The sequence below is a fragment of the Schistocerca serialis genome, chromosome 3, assembly GCF_023864345.2.
Source record: "Schistocerca serialis cubense isolate TAMUIC-IGC-003099 chromosome 3, iqSchSeri2.2, whole genome shotgun sequence".
Classification (NCBI taxonomy): Eukaryota; Metazoa; Arthropoda; class Insecta; order Orthoptera; family Acrididae; genus Schistocerca; species Schistocerca serialis.
Genome location: NC_064640.1, coordinates 375,364,893 through 375,386,525, shown reverse-complemented (window position 1 = coordinate 375,386,525; position 21,633 = coordinate 375,364,893). Strand labels below are relative to the sequence as shown.

The 21,633-nt window shown below is 42.4% G+C and overlaps 1 protein-coding gene across 1 annotated transcript in view; it reads left to right on the top strand.

Annotated features, from left to right (window-relative positions):
- Positions 1-4,759: 4,759 nt before the first annotated feature.
- LOC126470200 (quinone oxidoreductase-like protein 2 homolog) overlaps positions 4,760-21,633 on the top strand; it is a 51,203-nt gene continuing 34,329 nt past the window's right edge. Inside the window, exon 1 of the mRNA XM_050097871.1 lies at positions 4,760-5,036. Within this exon, the coding sequence (XP_049953828.1) occupies positions 4,851-5,036 (186 nt within the window). The 5' untranslated portion in view covers positions 4,760-4,850. The remainder of the gene's footprint in view (positions 5,037-21,633) is intronic.

The window sequence follows — 21,633 nt, the reverse complement described above, 5'->3', positions numbered from 1 at the left end:
TCCTATGTTGTTTATGTAGATTACGGACAGCAGAGAGACTATTACAATTCCTTTGGAAACGCCAGATATTACTTCTGTTTCACGCGATGATTTTTCATCAGTTACTATGAACTGTGACATTTTTGACAGGAAATCACGGATGCAGTCACACAATTGAGACGATAATCCATAAGCACGCAAGTTTATTACACGTCCATTGTGAAGAACAGTGTCAAAAGCCTTCGGAAATATAAAAATACGGAATCAATTTGACATCCTCTGTCGACAGACCTCATTACTTCGTGGAAATAAAGAACTAGTCGTGTTTCTCGAGGACACTATTTCCTGAATCCATGTTGGCTGTTTGTCAAGAAATCGTTTTCTTGAAGTAATCCATAATAGTTGAAATCAGTATATGTTCAAAAATCCTACTGCAAAATGATGTTAGTGATAGGGTTCTGTAATTCAATGGATTACCAATATTTCCTTTTTTGGGTATTGGTGTGACCTGTGCAACTTCCCAGTCTTTAAGGTGGTTGCATATGATTGCTAAGTATGGAGCTTTTTTAGCGGCATACTCTGAAACGAACCTGACTGGTATATAATCTGGACCAGAAGCATCGCCTTTATTAAGTTATTTAAACTGATTCGCTACACCGAGGACATCTACTTCTATGTCACTCATATTGGCAGTTGTTCTTGATTCGAATTGTGGAATATTTACTTCGTCGTCTTTGGCGAAGGAATTTCGGAGAACCGTGTTTAGTAGCTCTGCTTTAGTGGCACTGTCATCAGCGGCGTCACCATTGTTGTCGCACAGTGAAAGTGTTGATTGCGTCTTGCTGCTGGTGGGCTTTACATCTGATCAGAATCTCTTTGAGTTTTCTGCCAGATTTCGACTTTGAGTTCCATTGTGGAAACTATTAAAAGCCTTTCTCATTGAAGTTCACGCTAAATTTCGAGCTTTTGTAAAACTTCGGCAATCTTGAGGATTTTGCGTTATTTTAAATTTGGCACGTTTTTCTCGTTGCTTGTGCAACAGTGTTCAGACACGTTTTGTGTATCATATGGGATCATTATCATCACTTATCAGTTTATGTTGTACATATCTCTCAATTGTCGTTGGTACTATTTCTTTGAATTTAAATCACAGCTGGTTGCGGCTACATTGTCAGATCGGAGGGGGTGGAAACTGTATCTTAGAAAAGCGTCAAGTGAATTTTCATCTGTTGCATTTTGCGTTTTTTTTATGGGCTTGTATGTTACGGTATACCGTCACGCCACAACTGCTTTGTGGTCACTAATCCCTATATCTGTCAGGGTGTTCCCATTTGCTCTGGATAATTTGTTGCTAAGAGGTCAAGTATGTTTCCGCAAGCATTTTACTTCGAGCGGGCTCCTGAACTAATTGTTCAAAATAGTATTCTGAGAAAGCATTCAATACTATTTCGGACGCAGTTTTATGCTTATCTCCAGCCTTAAACATGTCTTTTTGCCAAAATGTCGAGAGTATATTGAAATCATCACAAACTATAACCATAAGTGTGAGGTACATATTTGAAATAAGACTCATGTTTTCTTTGAACTGTTCAGCAACTAAAGCATCTGGGTAACGCGATCGATAAAAGGAACTAGTCTTTAATATGTTCTGCATGTCAAGTACAGCTCTTACCCATTCTAACTCGCAGGAACTATCTACTTCAGTTTCACTATGAGGTAAACTGCTTCTGACAGTAATAAAAACTCCACCACCAGCTGTATTTTCTTTATCCCTTCTGAACACAGTTAGGTCCTTTGAAAAAATTTCATCTCAACTTATTTCCAGCTTTAGCCAACTTTCTGTACCTATACCGATTTGAGCTTCAGTGCTTTCTATTAGCACTTGGAGCTCTGGTTTTTTCTCAACACAGTGACGACTGTTTGCATCAATACTACTGAGTATTGTTGGGCTTAGCTTCCTATTTTTGCCTTACACCCTTTCAGACTGACATCTTTTTATTGTTTCTCGGTACCCTTTAATCTAAAAAAAAAAAAAAAAAAATATGCCCAGTCCCCAACACACAGCCTCCGTTACCCGTGTAGCCGTTTCCTGTGTATAGTTTATACAGTCGCCTCGAACTAATATTGCATGATCTGGGTATTTCCAGGCTAAAAGAGCGTAAACCTTCTTTTAATGACTCTAAAACTGTCGTGGCGGAATCGGGTGGCGTGTAAAAACAGCCAACAGTCAATTTGATTTCACTTACATGCGTCCAAGTACGTTCACAATCGCACACATATTCGACCTCAATGGAGACAATATCGACTGCAATGAAAACTCCTCCTACTGCGTCAAATTTGTCTTTTCGACAGATGTCCCATGTCTCGCTAAGTGTTTCAGAGCTTTCTACTTTGGGTTTCAGCCAGCTCTTGGTCTTGAGAATAATTTGAGTGTGACTTATTTCATGGAGGGTAGTAATTTCTGGAATTGTGTTATGAATACTTCAACAAATTACCGATGAAATTTTGATTGCCGAAATGTCCTTGCTCTGAACACAGTATGATTCCGCTATCTGTGTGTCGACTGGGAAGTGAATCCTCAGAACACTTCAAACTACTGCCTAGATAGACTAAAAAAAAAAAAGAAAAAAAAGTGCACAATGCAAACACACTGATACTCAAATAGCTACTTTCTTTGTGTAGTACACCACTGACCTATGAAGGGGAGTACTACTACTTCCCACATGATAACACAGATCAGAAGTCTACATCCAAGACCATCACAGGATCGACAAAGCCCTTGACTGAGGCCCTCCACTTGGCTCCAAACCAGATGACCCCAATCAATCCTGAGAACAATGCTGCCAGTTGCGAGGTTTGCTTGCACCCCATGAGCCAGGGTAGCAGCCTTTCACCATATCCGATAGCCGCTGGGGTGAAATGAGGTTAGCCTCAGAACTCAAGCGACAGGCACCACTGGTACTGTTGTGAGCCACAACTTGCAGAAGACTACATTCTGCATACTCGACACCCGCAGGCAAGGTCTCCTCAACATCTCCGATGAGGTCCTCTGGTAGATATACCAAGTGAACATTGACTTTCTTTCCAGTACTGAACGCTATTTCTCTAAGAGTCTCCATAACGTGCCTAACGTTGGAAATCCTGCACCCGTGAGCTGCTCAGACCCTGCTGAAGTAGTGGCCGCCTACCCATTCGGAGGGCGAATGGGCGATATCGATTGATTAAATGACCGTCGTCGCTATGGCATCGTGATCACTAATCCCTGCCTCTATACTGACACCGTCAATAAGCCCATAGTAAGGCACAGCAAGGTGAGAAACAATTTTTTCCGATTTTATGGGGACGCATTTAAAAGGAAATCGCCTGATAAAAAAAACACAGTCCATTTCCCTAAGCTCACTGTCGTTTAAGAATACGTGAGTTCTGAAGAATTCATTGTGGCCTTGAAAGAATTTCAAGGATAGTTTACCAAACGTTTTGAAGAGGCTGCCAATCTTGCATCTGTTTTCAAACTGTTTACGAGACCATTTGCATTGCAGCTGAAAACTCGCCTGTGCATTTGCAGTGTAATTCCTGTTTAAAAGACCAATTATTCTACCAAATTGAAGAAAGGACAGCACTCTGTCGAAAAATCCGCCATTTATTGCCTATATAGATTTCGGCTATAACATAACCATCACGGTATTAACAAAGTGTCATGTAGGTCCCAACGTGTCAGAGCATAACATATGACAAAATGACACCAGCATTTACATGGCAGACACATATAATGGCTAGTGTCATTTCGTCATATGTCATGCTCTGGTATGTTGGGATCTATATGACTCTTTGGCAATGTACGGATGATGACTATGTTATAGTCGAAATCCATATCTGCCATAAATTACAGATTTTACGACTGACTGCTGTCCTTTCTTCAATCTGATCATTCAACGGTCGCTGTGCACGCAAGCAAATTCTTTTACGTTAAAACTGTCCAGGACATCTGTTTTGTTTTCCTCGTGAAGGCCAATGAGGTTGCAAAAATGATAAAATATTTCAATCAACGCATGTGTATATCAAAGGTTTTTTTAGATTATGAAACTAATAAGACACAATCACGTGGTGTCCTGAGTGCGAAAATGTCGTTTAATTCATTCCACGCAGCGCATTATGGTCGCGATGAGAAACAGAGGCGTTCAGTTTGTTCTATTTTGTGTAGCAAGTACTCTGAAGCAAAGTGGCGTAGACATCGAAAAGTTTGTGAACTTTTGCGAGAGGGTGAAATGGGGGATGCTTCGGCACTGATGAGTGATTTGCAGCTGTAGCCATAGCGAAAGCTTCACTCACATGTCAGCTGACTATTTTCACCCATTCTTGCTGCAGATGACCTGATGATTTCAAAGCAAGACACAAATTATCGACAAGCCATATCAGCAGGAAAGAGGCTAGCACTTACACTCCGATTATTAGCAACTAGTAACAGTTACGCTACCCGCAAGCGTCTATTTCGTATATTACCGGCATCTATTTAGAAGATAATTCCTGAAGAAGGATGTGTAGCACCATGTAAGAAGCATTCACGGATTTTATTAAGATATAAGCGAGGGATATAATGTCAATAAAATGAAGTGATGTAATGTGAAAACATACAAGATACCAGCTTTATAGGCTATTTGATGACTATTACTTAATTTGTCGGATAGCCAATCTGTAATGCACAGCCAGTCTTTGGCGAGATGCATCTTGGTACCTGAAGAGTTCCCTGGGTCAGTTCATATGGAATATCTTTGTTTTGGTTTATTATATTTTGAAATTGAGTGTGGGTGTGTTGTTTACAATGCCATCTTTTTAATTTATCGACAGTTGTGCCAGAAGAAAACTTTTTCGAAATGTCAGCTGTAAACAGAAAAGGCATTAGCATTATTTTCAATCAGTTTCGTTTGTTCGGGAAAGTTACAAACTCTGATGTAGCAACTAGTGCTAGATTTAAATCTGTAAAGGCAGCAGTTCTTCGTGAATTCAAGGAAAATTTGGATATTAAGGAGATACCGCTGAAAAAATTGCGCAAGAACGAGGTACTTCGTATAGTTTAGTTACTGTTTGTGTGTTTCACACGTATTGACGATAAACGTTCTGATGTGGACTGTGTCAATTGAACAAAAGTTAAACGCCCGTCTTTAAAGACCTATTTATGTCGCTACTTATGACTGTTTACAGGTTTGTAACAACGTACTTGTTTGTATTCAACATTTATTTTGCGGCATACGTGTTGTCAAGAAGAAATAACTTTAATAATAATCTGTATTTGAGAATACTACTGCTGTCAGACACACGCTTCGTATTCTTGGACACATTGTTCGGATGTTTTATACCTCTTTATTTCAGTCACTAGCGCACCAACCTTATGTCAAAGTTAGATTTGTTACAGAATAGCGGAGACCATTCTTCTTCTTCTTAATACTGCAGTTTTGAATGCGACATCTCTCTTACTCGCAAGCTCAAACGAATTGCTGAAACTGTTGGTTGGTGTTCCAGTTACCAATATAGGGTCCTCCATGATCTATAGACATCACAAACAATTCCAGTTTTATTTTATTTCGGGTTGAGTAACCCTTTTGTAGTGTTCGACAAATCAACATTGTTTCTGTTTCTTTGTTGTCATATGTAGTTTCCTTCTCATCTTTTGTGCACTTTCTCCCAGTTCTTCCCTTTTGCTGTCCTGAAAGCCACTCTTTTCTATTGGTTCTTTAAAAAACGTTCTGTTTGTTATTTTGTCCAAGTTAACTCCTGCACTTTCTATATCTCTTCCTACTTCTCTCAGCCATGTGATTTTGAAGTTGTAATTGTTTAGTAAGTCAAAGACCCTTTTTCTTATTCTGTCATTATTCATCCTGGATGTGTGCCCATATAATTTTAATCTTCTTTTTCTCATTACATCAGTTACCGTATCAACTTCCAGATATAGTTCTGTATTAGACCTTAATCCGTATTGTGATTCACTGCTGTGTTTTTGTCATAGTATTTTTCTTTGTTATTTAATGAATATTTTTTACCGGTCTGTGCAGTCAGCACTAAATATTGCCTTCATAAATTAATGAAAACAGGTGGACATGCTCATTTCTGTTACCACAACCTAGAATATTATTATTGTTATGCAAAAGTAATCTAACCTAAATGTTTTAGCTGTTAACTCTGTAGTTTTTCCCCTTTTTAAGTTTTCTTCAGTATGTAGACCTACAGTCAAACATTATTTTTTATTTTATTTATTTATTTATTTATTTATTTATTTTTGAACAGTGCGAAACAGGCAGGTGCTAAACAGTATTCCCTTTAAAATGTAAACTCTTCAATAGAATGTAATGATTACCTTTAGTAAGCTGTAGAAGATTCCAGCTATAGGTTTTTATTGAATAGTCAGTGGATACGTAAATTATAAATACACTGTGTACCACTAGAATTTCAACACGTAAAGACGGCATTTAACAAATGTCAAGTTGGTATGAAATGTGCCACATGCTTGGACATGCAAATGATTAGCATTTCGTGACAACCACACAAAATAGGTAGAAGTAATGCCATTTACATTCTGTATATAAGGAAACATTACACATTGAGTTTCTCTATCAGAATCACGTTCAACTGTTGTTTCTCAGGAAGATCGTGTTGTGCTTCTTGCAAGAAGGAGAAACATCTACCGGCACGTTATAATTTGACAACTGTATAATCGTGGCATATCAAAAGTTCTTTTATTGTTCTGTGATGCAGTTAAGTTGGTTAGAATCCTACAACTGTTGGACCAATATGGAATTGACGTGTTAAGGAGGGCCATACTCAATGCTATGTAGCATCTTAACAGGTACACATTCCTAGCTCCTGAAAGGACAGGCATATTCTTCACTTGTCATGCAGAATCATACAGCCTCTACACATACTTTAAGCCTGGAAATGGGCCTGTTCGCAGCAAGACACTTATTTACATGGTCACTGCTAAGACATCTGGAGCCCTGCAGACTGTCAGCACAACTACACTACTGGCCATTAAAATTGCTACACCACGAATATGACATGCTACAGGCGTGAAATTTAACCGACAGGAAGAAGATGCAGTGATATGCAAATGATTAGCTTTTCAGAGCATTCACACAAGGTTGGCGCCGGTGGCGATACCTACAACGTGCTGACATGAGGAAAGTTTCCAACCGATTTCTCACACACAAACAGCAGTTGACCGGCGTGGCCTGGTGAAACGTTGAACTTGTGATGCCTCGTGTAAGGAGGAGAAATGCATACCATCACGTTTATGACTTTGATAAAGGTAGGATTGTAGCCTATCGCGATTGCGGTTTATCGTATCGCGACATTGCTGCTCGCGTTGGTTGAGATTCAATGACTGTTAGCAGAATATGGAATCGGTGGGTTCAGGAGGGTAATACGGAACGCTGTGCTGGATCCCAATGGCCTTGTATCACTAGCAGTCGAGATGACAGGCATCTTGTCCACATGGCTGTAACGGATCGTGGAGCCACGTCTCTATCCCTGAGTCAACAAATGGGAACGTTTGCAAGACAACAACCATCTGCATGAACAGTTCGACAACTTTTGCAGCAGTATGGACTATCAGCTCAGAGACCATGGCTGCAGTTACCCTTGACGCTGCATCACAGACAGGACCGCCTACGATGGTGTACTCAATGACGAACCTGATTGCACGAATGGCAAAATGTCATTTTTTTGGATGAATCCAGCTTCTGTTTACAGCATCATGATGGTTGCATCCGTGTTTGGCGACATGGCAGTGAACGCACATTGGAAGCGTGTATTCGTCATCGCCATACTGGCATATCACCCGGCATGATCGTATATGGTGCCATTGGTTACACGTCTCTATCACCTCTTGTTCGCATTGACGGCACTTTGAACAGTGGACGCTACATTTCAGATGTGTTACGACCCGTGGCTCTACCCTTCATTCGATCCCTGCGAAACCCTACATTTCAGCAGGATAATGCAGGACCACATGTTGCAGGTCCTGTACGGGCCTTTCTGGATACAGAAAATGTTTGACTGCTGCCCTGGCCAGCACATTCTCCAGATCTCTCACCAATTGAAAACATCTGGTCAATGGTGGCCGAGCAACTGGCTCGTCACAACATGCCAGTCACTACTCTTGATGAGCTGTGGTATTGTGTTGAAGCTGCATGGGCAGCTGTACCTGTACACGCCATCCAAGCTCTGTTTGACTCAATTCCCAGGCTTATCAAGGCCGTTATGGTGGCTGGAGGTGGTTGTTCTGGGTACCTATTTCTCAGGATCTATGCACCCAAATTGCGTGAAAATGTAATCACATGTCAGTTCTAGTATAATATATTTGTCCAATGAATACCCGTTTATCATCTGCATTTCTTCTTTGTGTAGCAATTTTAATAGCCAGTAGTGTACCATTGTTGCAGCTAATCTTGATGCAGCAACACTGGAGACGGGAGTGGCACCATAGCTTTCCAGATGAGTCCCATGATACATCGTCATGATGGACATATCAATGTGTGGGAGCACCAAAGAAAACTGATCTTGCCAGACTGTATTCATCATCAGTATGTCGATCTAATACCTGGTGTTATGGTATGGGGTGTCATTGGGTGCAAAACACAATGACCTCTGGTTCAGATATCCAGTAACTTGGGGGCAAGTGTTATGATACACATTAGTACTTATGGCTGTACTCTATCTTTGAGGCCTCTATGACATTACCTTTCGACATTATAACAGAAGATCATATGTTGCCCACCTACATTCATACACCTGGTCGGCCTGTATCTCAGATCCCTCACCCATTGAAAACATATGTTTATTGGCTACTGAGACACTTCCAGGCCACCACTTGGCAGCCATTATGATTAATGAAGTCTGACATATAGTGCAAGCAGCGTGGAAGGATGTACATGTTTTTGTCTTTGAATATCTGTCATCAAAGGTCAGTTCAACATTATGACCAGCCGAGTTAGAGCTGTTGTTACTTCCAGAGGTTGCAGCTCTGTGTACTAAATGTCCCACTTTATATACCCTCAAACTCCCAGAAAATTAATTATGTTACCTTCCTACAACAGTACGTTGTATACACACAAGTAAAATTTAGTTATCTGCTATCCTTCCTTGTATTGCAGTTCTGATGGCCAGCAGTTTTACTGTCTCAGGATATTGTACTGTTACTGCTTTTTGAAGTTTTCTAATCACTCTCTTGCAAATGACACCATGAGCTTCCTGTGTAAAGTGCGACATCAGAAAAATTATTGTCACATAGTAAGTGCACAGGATCACTGGACTTTATCTGTGTGACAGAGTGTATCAACTGTACAACTGATTCTTGCTCGTTCTAGCACACTATCCACCATGATTTCATGAGCTAAGCAAATGAATAGATGTAGCTCATTTAAACATAAGAAGTAGGACAGGAGAGGGATTGCATGGAATGAATGCGGGTCACCGGAGGCATCCCATCCCACCTGTCTGCTTTGACCCGTGACATCATTACTGCGCAAAATTTAGTTTACGAGTTGGTTGTTTTTGTAGATGTCGTCTTATGGTTGATGGTGTCCTCTGTATATTTTTTTGTGTGTGTGTGTGTGTTTGTGTGTGTGTGTGTGTGTGTGTGTGTGTGTGTGTGCGTGTGCGCGCGCGCGCGTGTAGGGAGAGAGGTGGCTAACCTAGTGCTTAGGGCCGGAATTTGTCGTAAATAGTCATTTTTTTGGGTCTACTGTTCCCGAGTTGGGGATTTTGATGTGTTGTGGGTTTGGTTTCATTTATCGCAGTTGTAGGTGTTTGGTTTTCGGTATTGTCTGCTGTGATTGACTTATATAAGTTAAGAGAAGTGTCCGGTTCCAATTTTTGTTGTTTTATGTATTGGTTTCGTGGTATCAATAGTTGCAGTCTGATTCTAATTTTTGTAGTTGTAGGTTTTTATTTTGTGGTATCGACAATTGCGGTTGACCTATGTAGGTGAAGGGAAGTGACTGATTCCTGTGGATTTTGTGAGTATAGCAGAATGTGGGAATTTGGAGTTGTTTTTCATCGTTTTGTGTGGTTTGGGATCATGGTGTGCGTATTTATATGTTTATATTTAGCTTGTCCCCACCCTAAAACCCCTAGTTTGTCTCATTTGTCCTGTTAGTTTGACTATATTTTTGGTGGGAGATGTTATTGTTGTATTTCTATGTATTTTATTGTTTGTTGTCATGTTTAGGTATTGGCGTTTTAGGTGCCTTATTGGAGATGCTGAGAATGGTCATTTCTGCCATATTGATGATGTCATAGGTCTAAGCAGACCGGTTGAATTGGATGCTTCTGTGATCCCATGAATGCTCCCATGACTTGTCATACAAATATCAACATGTGTTTATTGTCTTTGCAGTGAATTTTAGGTGGCACTGAAACTTAAAGGTTTGTTTACTTTACTTACTTTCACTGTGTTATGTCCTATGGTACCATATTTTGGGGGAACTCTGTACTCTCATTAAGAAGTTTCTTATCCCACGAAAGAATGGTCAAGTAGACATGCAGTGTCAATTAGCATTCTTCAAGTAGGCCGTTGTTCTGGCATCATGGAATCCTAATTCTGCTATCCCTGTACATATACTCCATCATGAGATATGTTATTGCCGGTGTTGGCTCACACAGAACAAACTGCAGTATTCATTTCATGAACACCAAATGGAAAAACGATTTTCACCTGGATTAAACTTTCTTGAGTATTGTACAGTATGCACTAGTCAACAGATATAGCTAAACTTTACTGACAGCCCTTTGTAAAGTTTTACCACAGTTTTTATTTTCAGTACACTTCCAGCACAACTGGGGGTTTTTTTTTAAAAAAAAAGGTCAGTCAGAAGACTTAAGTTGGAAGATTTCCTTGTGGCACACTCCTCTTTTGTAAGGGCTTCCTCACAGTAGTTGAAAAATTCTTTCTGTAATGTTTTATTTATTCTTATACTCTGTCATAATGTTTTTTTCTGTTTTAGTAATACTTTTTTATAATTCTTCCAATGAACATTCTCTAAGCTATGAAGTAGACTGGCTTGCATGGACCCATAGAACTTGCTAAATAAATAAAGTAAAATTAATTTGAATGGCACAGAAACATATAGTGATTGCCTCTTCTGAAAGTATGCAATATGTCTGCACTGTTTCTGTTATGACTTCCATTTGTCATTAACTATAGAAATTATTCAAAGAAGATACAACTTTTCTAGCTGTTCAAATGAATTCACAGTTGCGAATAAGTAATGTAGCGCTTGACACAGTCACGTCGATTAAATACACTCCTGGAAATGGAAACAAGAACACATTGACACCGGTGTGTCAGACCCACCATACTTGCTCCCGACACTGCGAGAGGGCTGTACAAGCAATGATCACACACATGGCACAGCGGACACACCAGGGACCGCGGTGTTGGCCGTCGAATGGCGCTAGCTGCGCAGCATTTGTGCACCGCCGCCGTCAGTGTCAGCCAGTTTGCCGTGGCATACGGAGCTCCATCGCAGTCTTTAACACTGGTAGCATGCTGCGACAGCGTGGACGTGAACCGTATGTGCAGTTGACGGACTTTGAGCGAGGGTGTATAGTGGGCATGCGGGAGGCCGGGTGGACGTACCGCCGAATTGCTCAACACGTGGGGCGTGAGGTCTCCACAGTACATCGATGTTGTCGCCAGTGGTCGGCGGAAGGTGCACGTGCCCGTCGACCTGGGACCGGACCGCAGCGACGCACGGATGCACGCCAAGACCGTAGGATCCTACGCAGTGCCGTAGGGGACCGCACCGCCACTTCCCAGCAAATTAGGGACACTGTTGCTCCTGGGGTATCGGCGAGGACCATTCGCAACCGTCTCCATGAAGCTGGGCTACGGTCCCGCACACCGTTAGGCCGTCTTCCGCTCACGCCCCAACATCGTGCAGCCCGCCTCCAGTGGTGTCGCGACAGGCGTGAATGGAGGGACGAATGGAGACGTGTCGTCTTCAGCGATGAGAGTCGCTTCTGCCTTGGTGCCAATGATGGTCGTATGCGTGTTTGGCGCCGTGCAGGTGAGCGCCACAATCAGGACTGCATACGACTGAGGCACACAGGGCCAACACCCGGCATCATGGTGTGGGGAGCGATCTCCTACACTGGCCGTACACCACTGGTGATCGTCGAGGGGACACTGAATAGTGCACGGTACATCCAAACCGTCATCGAACCCATCGTTCTACCATTCCTAGACCGGCAAGGGAACTTCCTGTTCCAACAGGACAATGCACGTCCGCATGTATCCCGTGCCACCCAACGTGCTCTAGAAGGTGTAAGTCAACTACCCTGGCCAGCAAGATCTCCGGATCTGTCCCCCATTGAGCATGTTTGGGACTGGATGAAGCGTCGTCTCACGCGGTCTGCACGTCCAGCACGAACGCTGGTCCAACTGAGGCGCCAGGTGGAAATGGCATGGCAAGCCGTTCCACAGGACTACATCCAGCATCTCTACGATCGTCTCCATGGGAGAATAGCAGCCTGCATTGCTGCGAAAGGTGGATATACACTGTACTAGTGCCGACATTGTGCATGCTCTGTTGCCTGTGTCTATGTGCCTGTGGTTCTGTCAGTGTGATCATGTGATGTATCTGACCCCAGGAATGTGTCAATAAAGTTTCCCCTTCCTGGGACAATGAATTCACGGTGTTCTTATTTCAATTTCCAGGAGTGTATTTGGACGTAACATTGCAGAGCGATATGAAGTGGGACAAGCATGTAATGGCAGTTGTGGGGAAGGCGGATAGTCGTCTTCGGTTCATTGGTAGAATTTTGGGAAGATGTGGTTCATCTGTAAAGGAGACCACTTATAAAACACCAATACGACCTATTCTTGAGTACTGCTTGAGCGTTTGGGATCCCTATCAGGTTGGATTGAGGGAGGACATAGAAGCAATTCAGAGGCGGGCTGCTAGATTTGTTACTGGTAGATTTGATCATCACGCGAGTGTTACGGAAATGCTTCAGGAACTCGGGTGGGAGTCTCTAGAGGAAAGGAGGCGTTCTTTTCGTGAATCGCTACTGAGGAAATTTAGAGAACCAGCATTTGAGGCTGACTGCAGTATAATTTTACTGCTGCCAACTTACATTTCGCAGAAAGACCACAAAGATAAGATAAGAGAGATTAGGACTCGTACAGAGGCATATAGGCAGTCATTTTTTCCTCGTTCTGTTTGGGAGTGGAACAGGGAGAGAAGATGATAGTTGTGGTACGAGGTACCCTCTGCCACCATGCATCGTATGGTGGATTGCGGAGTATGTATGTAGATGTAGACTACCATCAGCTGTAGAATGGAATGACAACAATGAAAATCTGTGCTGGACCGGGACTCAAACCCGGATTTCCCACTTATCGCGAGCGGCCGCCTTACCATTTGGCTATCCGTGCACGACTCACGGCCAGACCCAAACCTCTGTATGTCGTCAGCTTTGGGACTACGCAGTAGTTGGTATCTGGGTTGATAATGAAATATCGGACACAAATACACTTCATTGGAGACAATAATAACGTGACCATTTTTCATTTAAAAATCTGTGTTCACAGTTAAATAATTGCATATTTTAGTCCTACCCTAACATCATCGGACTCAAATCTGCACTAACTACAAAGAATAGGAAAAAAGGGTATTTGTTTGTCACAAATTTTACTATGCCATATAATCATGGCATTTGTTCCGTGACAGTAATTAGCTTTGTCGCCATGAATTCAACAATAGACCAGGTTTTGTATTATTCTCTGGAAAATAATACATTCACTCCAAATAGTCCTAAAAACTGTGAATCAACTCGAACACTTCTGCAGTAGTTTCCACTGCTGTTTGAGGCATAAAACTTAACCAGATATCACCGTAAAAGATGTAGGTAGGATTCATGTCATTTTAATGTATAAGCTAAGATGCTGAACTCTCATTGATTGCATGCGCTTATAAAGTGTTTTTACTACACTGTTTAGTCACATTAATGTGACCACCCTTTCAAAAGCGTAACCAACCACCTTTTGCACCACTGACCACTGTGAAATGTGCAGGAAGATAGCCAATGAGGTTCTGTAAGGTACTAACAGGGATGTGGAGCCATGCCGACTCTAGCACCATGGCCAGCTGCAGTAGCTCATTTGATGATCCGTGGTGCATACAGCCCGATTGAGGTGGCCTCGCAGTTTCTTGATTGGGCTTATATCTAGGAAGTTTGTTTGCTGGGGGAGTATGGTAAACTCATCCTGGTGCTTTTCTAACCATACATGTAGACTGAGAGCTGCAATATGATACATTGTCCTTCTGGTAAATGCCATCATGCTGAGGAAACACAAACTGCATGTAGGGGTAGAATGGTCCTCAAGGAAAGGGGCATAATTCTGTTGATCCATTGTGCCTTGCAGAATGATGGGATCACCCTGGGAATGCCCCAAAACATTCCCCAGACCATAATGCTGCCTCCTCCAGATTGGACCCTTCCGTCGACTGTTGCAGGGTGTTTACTTTCAGACATTTCATGCAGTACATGCCAATGGCCATCTGTCCGATGGAGCATAAAATATGTTTCATCTGAAAAGGCCACTTGTTGCCACTCAGTGGACGTCCAGTTGCATTATTGGCTTGCAAATTACAGGGTTTGTCATCGATGTACAGCAGTCAGCATAGGTGCATGAACCAGGTATCAGTCATTGAGGAGACCCTTTTGGTAGCCATTAGGTTCATCAGGGTAATCAGTTGCACATCTATTCACCTGTAGACATCTCCACAGCTGTCATTCACCCATGTCATATAGGGGCAGTGTGCATCACAGTTGTCTTGGTGCCAGTTTTGAATAGTGCCATTTTGCCATGCATGGTATTCTTTAGCCACGGAATCACAGGAACAGTATAAGAAATTAGCTGTTTTGAAAATGCTTCCATTCAACACCCAAAAGATAATGATAATGTCCTCTTGGACATCAGATAAATCTCTCTGTTTCCGCATTACAACATGTGCACTGTTTTCTGCATCCCCCAACAAGCATTATGTAAGCTCTGCTGCTAGTGCTGCCAGCAACTGTATGTGAGTGGTTGTTGCACATTGACTTCAAACAGGCACTAGTCACATTAATATGACTGGACCATGTATATATTTGTCTGTAATCCATATATCACATGGTGTAGGGTATTTCCTGGACCACTGTCACTCTTGACCCCTCTTGTTCCAATTGCAAATTGTGTACAAGAAGGGCTGTTGGTAAGCTTTCATACGAGCTTAAATCTCTCCAATTTTACCCTCATGGTCTTTTTATGAGGTATATATATGAGAAAACATATGTTGGCTGACTCTTCTGTTAACAAATGTGTCAACCAATTTTTGCGATACCACCCCTCAGCTTTGATCCCTAATGTATCTGTGTTGTATTTTGTGATGGCATTCAAATGCAGCATCTTTGAAATGGATCTTGTTTGCAGAGGGCTTGTTGGAGCCAGTGGTGGCACACTGTAGTGTTGGATATTTATGTTTCTAATTTCTTTGCGGGTGATGTTTCTGTGGCATTGTACTTTTTGCTGTGTAGTATTTGGTGTTTTTGAAGGTGGTGGTTGTTGTTGTTGGCTTGTCAGTGAGTTGTTTTTGAATCTCATTAGTTATTGGCTACCAATTTGTCTTCAGTTTTGGACCTGTTAGATCATGTGAAATTTCATCATTTGAGGAATTTAATTTTGCGTGTTTTTCGTTCGTTGCTAGGTACGGATCTGACAGTTAAATTTAACAGTTGTTTGTTACTGGCTGCTGTGGGTGAGGATGTGGCTGCAACTATGAAATTTCTACAGTTATCAGGCCTCTTCGTGGGGTGTATGAGATGTCATCCATGTGGTGAATTTATGAAGTTAACAAGTTCCTGCTTCTTGAACTAGGGACCAGAACATGTTTTGGTGCTGTTGTGATAACATTTGGAGCTCGATTATGAGGGGTTCTTGGGTTGAGCAATCTAGGCCGTCCATACAGTATATTGTTTTTCTAATGTATCATTGGTATTATTGTCTGTCTGTCTGGTTATGTACGCATAAGACTGGTGTGAGTGGTAGATGTGTCTCAGATTGCCGGCCACGGTTGCCGAGCGGTTCTAGGGGCTTCAGTCTGGAACCGCGTGACTGCTACGGTCGCAGGTTCGAATCCTGCCTTGGGCATGGATGTGTGTGATGTCCTTAGGTTAGTTATGTTTAAGTAGTTCTAAGTTCTAGGGGACTGCTGACGACCTCAGAAGTTAAGTCCCATAGTGCTCAGAGTCATTTGAACCATTTGTCTTAGATTAGTATTCTGGGAAGATACGGGTTGGCTATCAGTTGGTGGGTGGGCAGTGTTTAGGGGAGGTGTTGTTAGTGTGGTGCGAGTTTTAGAAATAGTTATGTGTGTGTGTGTGTGTGTGTGTGTGTGTGTGTGTGTGTGTGTGTGTGTGTGTGTGTGTGTGAGAGAGAGAGAGAGAGAGAGAGAGAGAGAGAGAGAGAGAGAGAGAGAGAGAGAGAGAGGAGGGGGGGGGGGATACGAACAGCCTAGATTAATTTGGCAGCTGACTGAGGCTTTTAAGTTCATTCTCATGTTGTGTTTGGTCTGTGTTGTAAGGCTGTAGTGGGTCTGTTTACGTGTGTAATTGTTTTTTTGAGTTGTGAGTGTCGTGATTTATGTTGGACTAGTTTATAGTTTTGAGGTTTGGGTTGGTAGTTGAACTTCATAATTATGAGGGTTGGAACTTAAATAGTGGCAACTATTTATTCACAACCAATACAAAAGAGTTACATGTTTGCACCTGTTGCTTTCCTTCAAAGTAGTCACCAGCGTTGTGTAGAACCCACTGCCAGCGATGTGAAAGGCGTAGTATACCATTAGCAGAGCCTGTTCTATTGTTGGTGCGACTGGAGCAGTCTACTGCCTGTCAAATCTTTGGAACAGTTCTGAAGCGAATGCCGCAATGTGGTTCCTTCATCTTCGGAATCAAATCAAAGTCACAAGGGCTTAAGTCTGGGGAGTATGGTGGATGGTACAGTAGTTCCCAGTCCCATCGACCGGACAGAGCAGCCACAGCTTGTGGTGTATGCGCCTGCGCATTGTCATGCAAAATGATGGGTGGGTTGTACAGAAAGTGTCGCCGCTTCTTTCGCAAAGCTGGTCGCAGGTGATGTTCCAAAAACGAACAGTAATACTTTGCATTGACGGTCTGCCGTGGAGGAACGTAATGCTTTAGGAGAACACCATCTGAGTTGTACACAAGAATGACCATAACTTTAGACTGCTCCATTCTCACTATCAACGGAACAGGCTCTGCTAACGGTATACTACGCCTTCCGTATCACTGGCAATGGGTTCTACAAAACGCTGCTGACTACTTTGAAGGACAGTAACGGGTGCAAACATGTAACTCTTTTGTGTTGGTTGTGAATAAATAGTTGCCACTATTTAAGTTCCAACCCTCATATTAGCTTATATTCGTGAGTATCGTGAATTGTGGTCTGGAGTTATAGGTATTTGGGGGTTGGTAGTATAGTGAATTTTGGTTGAGCTGTATAGGTTAAGTGAATTTTCCACTACTGCTATTTTTCTAGGTTTTTTTGGTCATGGTATTGTTTGCTTTATTTCAGCTATATAGATCATGTGAAATTTGCAGTATTGGTTTTTAGAATTGTGTGGGTTCATAGTATCATATACTTCATTTGAGCTACATATGTCAAGCGAAGTTTCCACTCCCTGTTTTTGTGTTTTCAACTTTTGGTTGTTGTGGTTTTTGTTTTGTTGATTTTTGCATTAGTGTTTCTTTTGGTATGTCTTCAATATTAAGATTGACGTATACACTGATCATCCAGAACATAGTGGCCACCTACCTAATAGCTGGTATGACTGCCTTTGGCATGGTAGGTCACTGGAAGGAGTTGGCATCACATCTGCACACACAAGTCATCTAATTCCCGTGAATTCGGGGAAGAGGGCGAGGAGCTCTGGTGCCATTTTCAATCACATCCCAGATGTGTTTGATCGGATTCAGATCTGGAAAGTTCAGGGACCAGCACATCAACTCGAACTCACCATTGTGTTCTCAAACCACTCCATCACACTCCTGGCCTTGTGATGTGACACGTTATCTTCTCGAAAAATGCCATTGCTGTAGGGAAACGTGATCATCATGAAGGGGTTGCGTGATCTACAATCAGAGTACGATACTCCTTGGCCATCATGGTGTCTTGCACAAGCCCCGCTGGACCTATGGGTGCCCAAGTGAGTGTTCCCTAGAGTATAATGGTGCCACCGCCAGCTTGCCTCTGTGTCGCAACACAGGTGTCAAGGAGCTGTTCCCCTGGAAGACTATGGATTCTTGCCCTCCCATTGGCATGATGGAGGAGGTATTGGGATTCATCAGACCATGCTACAACTGTTGCTACAGCTGCTATGCCAATGTCCAGTGCCAGTGGTCGTGTGCCCATTTCAGTTGTATTTGCCAGTGTCATAGTGTTATCATTGGGACGTATATTGGTCATTGGCTGTTGAGGCCCATCATTAGGAGTGTTCGGTGCACTGTGTTTTCAGACACACTTTTGCTCTGCCCAGCATTAAAGTCTGATGTTAATTCCATCGCAGTTCACTGCCTTTCCTGTTTTACCAGTCTGCCTAGCCTATGATGTCAGACATCTGTAATGAGGTGTGGCCACCTAACCGCACAATGTCTGGACGTCGTTTCACCGTGTGCTGAAGACATTTACCACAGTACTCCTTCAACACCCGACATGTCATGCATTTTCCAAAATGCTCATGCCAAGCCTCCGGATCATCACAACCTGCCCTCAGTCAAACTCAGATAGAGCATTCTACACATGGACAACACTCTTACTAATATTACATACACCGTGCATTTGTCCAGCTAGCATTCATTCCTCGCCTTTAAGTAGGGTATCTGCCATCTTGCTGACATCATGAGTCATAGCCAACCACCCTTCAATGAGCAACACTTCTCCTTTAATCATTATCACTGGATTTGAATGAACATCACCATGATGCTTTCATGCTCACCAAACAAACCTGTTGTGAAATGTGCTGCAGTTTTTTTTATCTTGTCTGTTTCCTCAGTCACTCCTACTGGGTGGGCTGCCAGACTGAGAAACAATACTCGAAAAGGAATTGAATGAAGATTTTGTGGGTGAATTACCCTTTGTGGAGATTCTTCCAGTGACTGGCTAACATCTGCCTTTCTTATGATTATTTTTATGTGATCGTTCCATTTTACATCTGTCCATATGCTTACACCCAGATATTTAATGGATGCTTGGTAATCGTATTATCATGCAGTAAGTTTTTTGCTTGTGCAGTTCTCTGCTGTTATTCCTCCATTTTGCTACTATTTTCTTGCATTGTAACTTCTCTATGTACAACAGCCTCATGGGATTCCAGGATTATCCATTAGGTCATTTATGTATATTGTGAACAGTAATTGCCCTATAATACTTCCTTTGAATGTGCCCAAAACTGTTTCTACATTTGAAGGCTTGTCTCCATTAAGAATGGCATTACAAGGCATTGTGGAAATACGCTGAAGACCCAAAGAAACTGGTACACCTGCATATTATCGTGTAGAGCCCCTGTGAATACGCACAAGTGCCGCAACACAACATGGAATGGACTCTACTAATATCTGAAGTAATGCTGGATGCAATTGACACCATGAATCCTTCGGGGCTGTCCATAAATCCGTAAGAGTACGAGGAAGTGGAGCTCTGTTCTGAGCAACACATTGCAAGACCTCCCATGATATGCTCACTAATGTTCATGTCTGGAGAGTTTGGTGGCCAGTAGAAGTGTTTAAACTCAGAAGAGTGTTCCTGGACCCACCCTGTAGCAATTCTGGATGTATGGGGTGTCACATTGTCCTGCTGGAGTTGCGTAAGTCCACCGGATGCACAATGGGTATGAATAGATGCAGGTGATCAGACAGGATGCTTACATATGTGTCACCTGTAAGTCATATCTAGATGTATCATGGGTCCCATATCACTCCAGCAGTACACGAACCACACCATTATAGAGCCTGCACCAGCTTGAACAGTCCCCTGCTGACATGCAGGGTCCATGGTTTCATGAGGTTGTCTCCATAAGCATACACATCCATCTGCTCGATACAATTTGAAATGAGACTTGTCTGACCAGGCGTACACATCCATCTGCTCAATACAATTTGAAATGAGCCTTATCTGACCAGGCAACATGTTTCCAGTCATCAACAGTCCAATGTCCATGTTAACAGGCCCAGGCGAGGTGTAAAGCTTTGTGTTGTGCAGTCATCAAGAGTACACAAGTAGGCCTTCAGCTCCGAAAGCCCATATCGATAATGTTTCGTTGAATGGTTCACATGTTGACACTTGTTGATGGCCCAGCATTGAAATCTGCAGCAATTTGCGGAAGTGTTGCACTTCTGTCATGTGGAATGATTCTCTTCGGTCATCACTGGTCCCATTCTTGAAGGATCTTTTTCCAGTCGCAGTGATGTCGAAGATTTGATGTTTTACTGGATCCCTGATATTCATAGTACACTCGTGAAATGGTTGTACGAGAAAATTCCCACTTCATCGCTACCTCGGAGATGTTGTGTCCCATCGCTTGTGTGCCGACTATAAGACCATGTTCAAACTCACTTAAATTTTGATAACCTGCCATTGTAGCAGCTGTAATAACCATTTGACATAATAAGTTACATTTGATGCCGTTACATAGGTTACTCTTACTAGTCTTTTTTAAGACCACTTTTCGTTAGTAAAGCTCAACGTGTGCTCCCTTGGTAGCTCGGAGAATGTCGAGGCGGTATTCCAGTTCCCGCGATGTGTTTCGTAACATGTGTTCTGTCACAGTACCCACAGCAGCTTGTATTCTAGCCTTCAGTTCGTCGACATCAGCAACTTGTGTGACAAAGACTCTGTCCTTGATATAGCCCCAGAAAAAAAAAGTCAAGGGGCGTAATGCCTGGAGAGTGGGGTGGCCAGGGTGTTGGACCATTCCTTCCAGTCCGATCCGGACATTACTCCCCTCTCCAGACATTATGCCCCTTGATTACTTTTTTTCTTGTGCCATATCAAGGACAGAGTCTTCGTCACACCAGTTGCTGACATCGACGAACTGAAGGCTTGGATACTAGCTGCTGTGGGTTTTGACAGGACACATGTTACGAATCATCTGGCGGGAACTGGAATACCACCTCGACATTCTCTGAGCTACCAAGGGAGCACACGTTGAGGTTTATTAACATAAGTAGTCTTAAAAAAAACTAGTAACACTAACCTATGTATTGGCATCAAATGTAAATTATTGTGTCAAACGGTTATTCTGTAGTAAATTGTTATAATCAGGGTAAGACTTTGTGCTCACCCTGTCTAATGAAACTATATGGATGCAAAAACCTTTTCAAGTCTGAAACATCTAGGATGCAGACCAAAACGATGAATGACAATTTTCATTCATCTCTTCAGTCCATATATATACGTCATAAATGTTATAGACTTGAGAAGGTATCTGGAACCATATATACAGAGTGGTCCATTGATCGTGACCGGGCCAAATATCTCACGAAATAAGCGTCAAACGAAAAAACTACAAAGAACAAAACTTGTCTAGCTTGAAGGGGGAA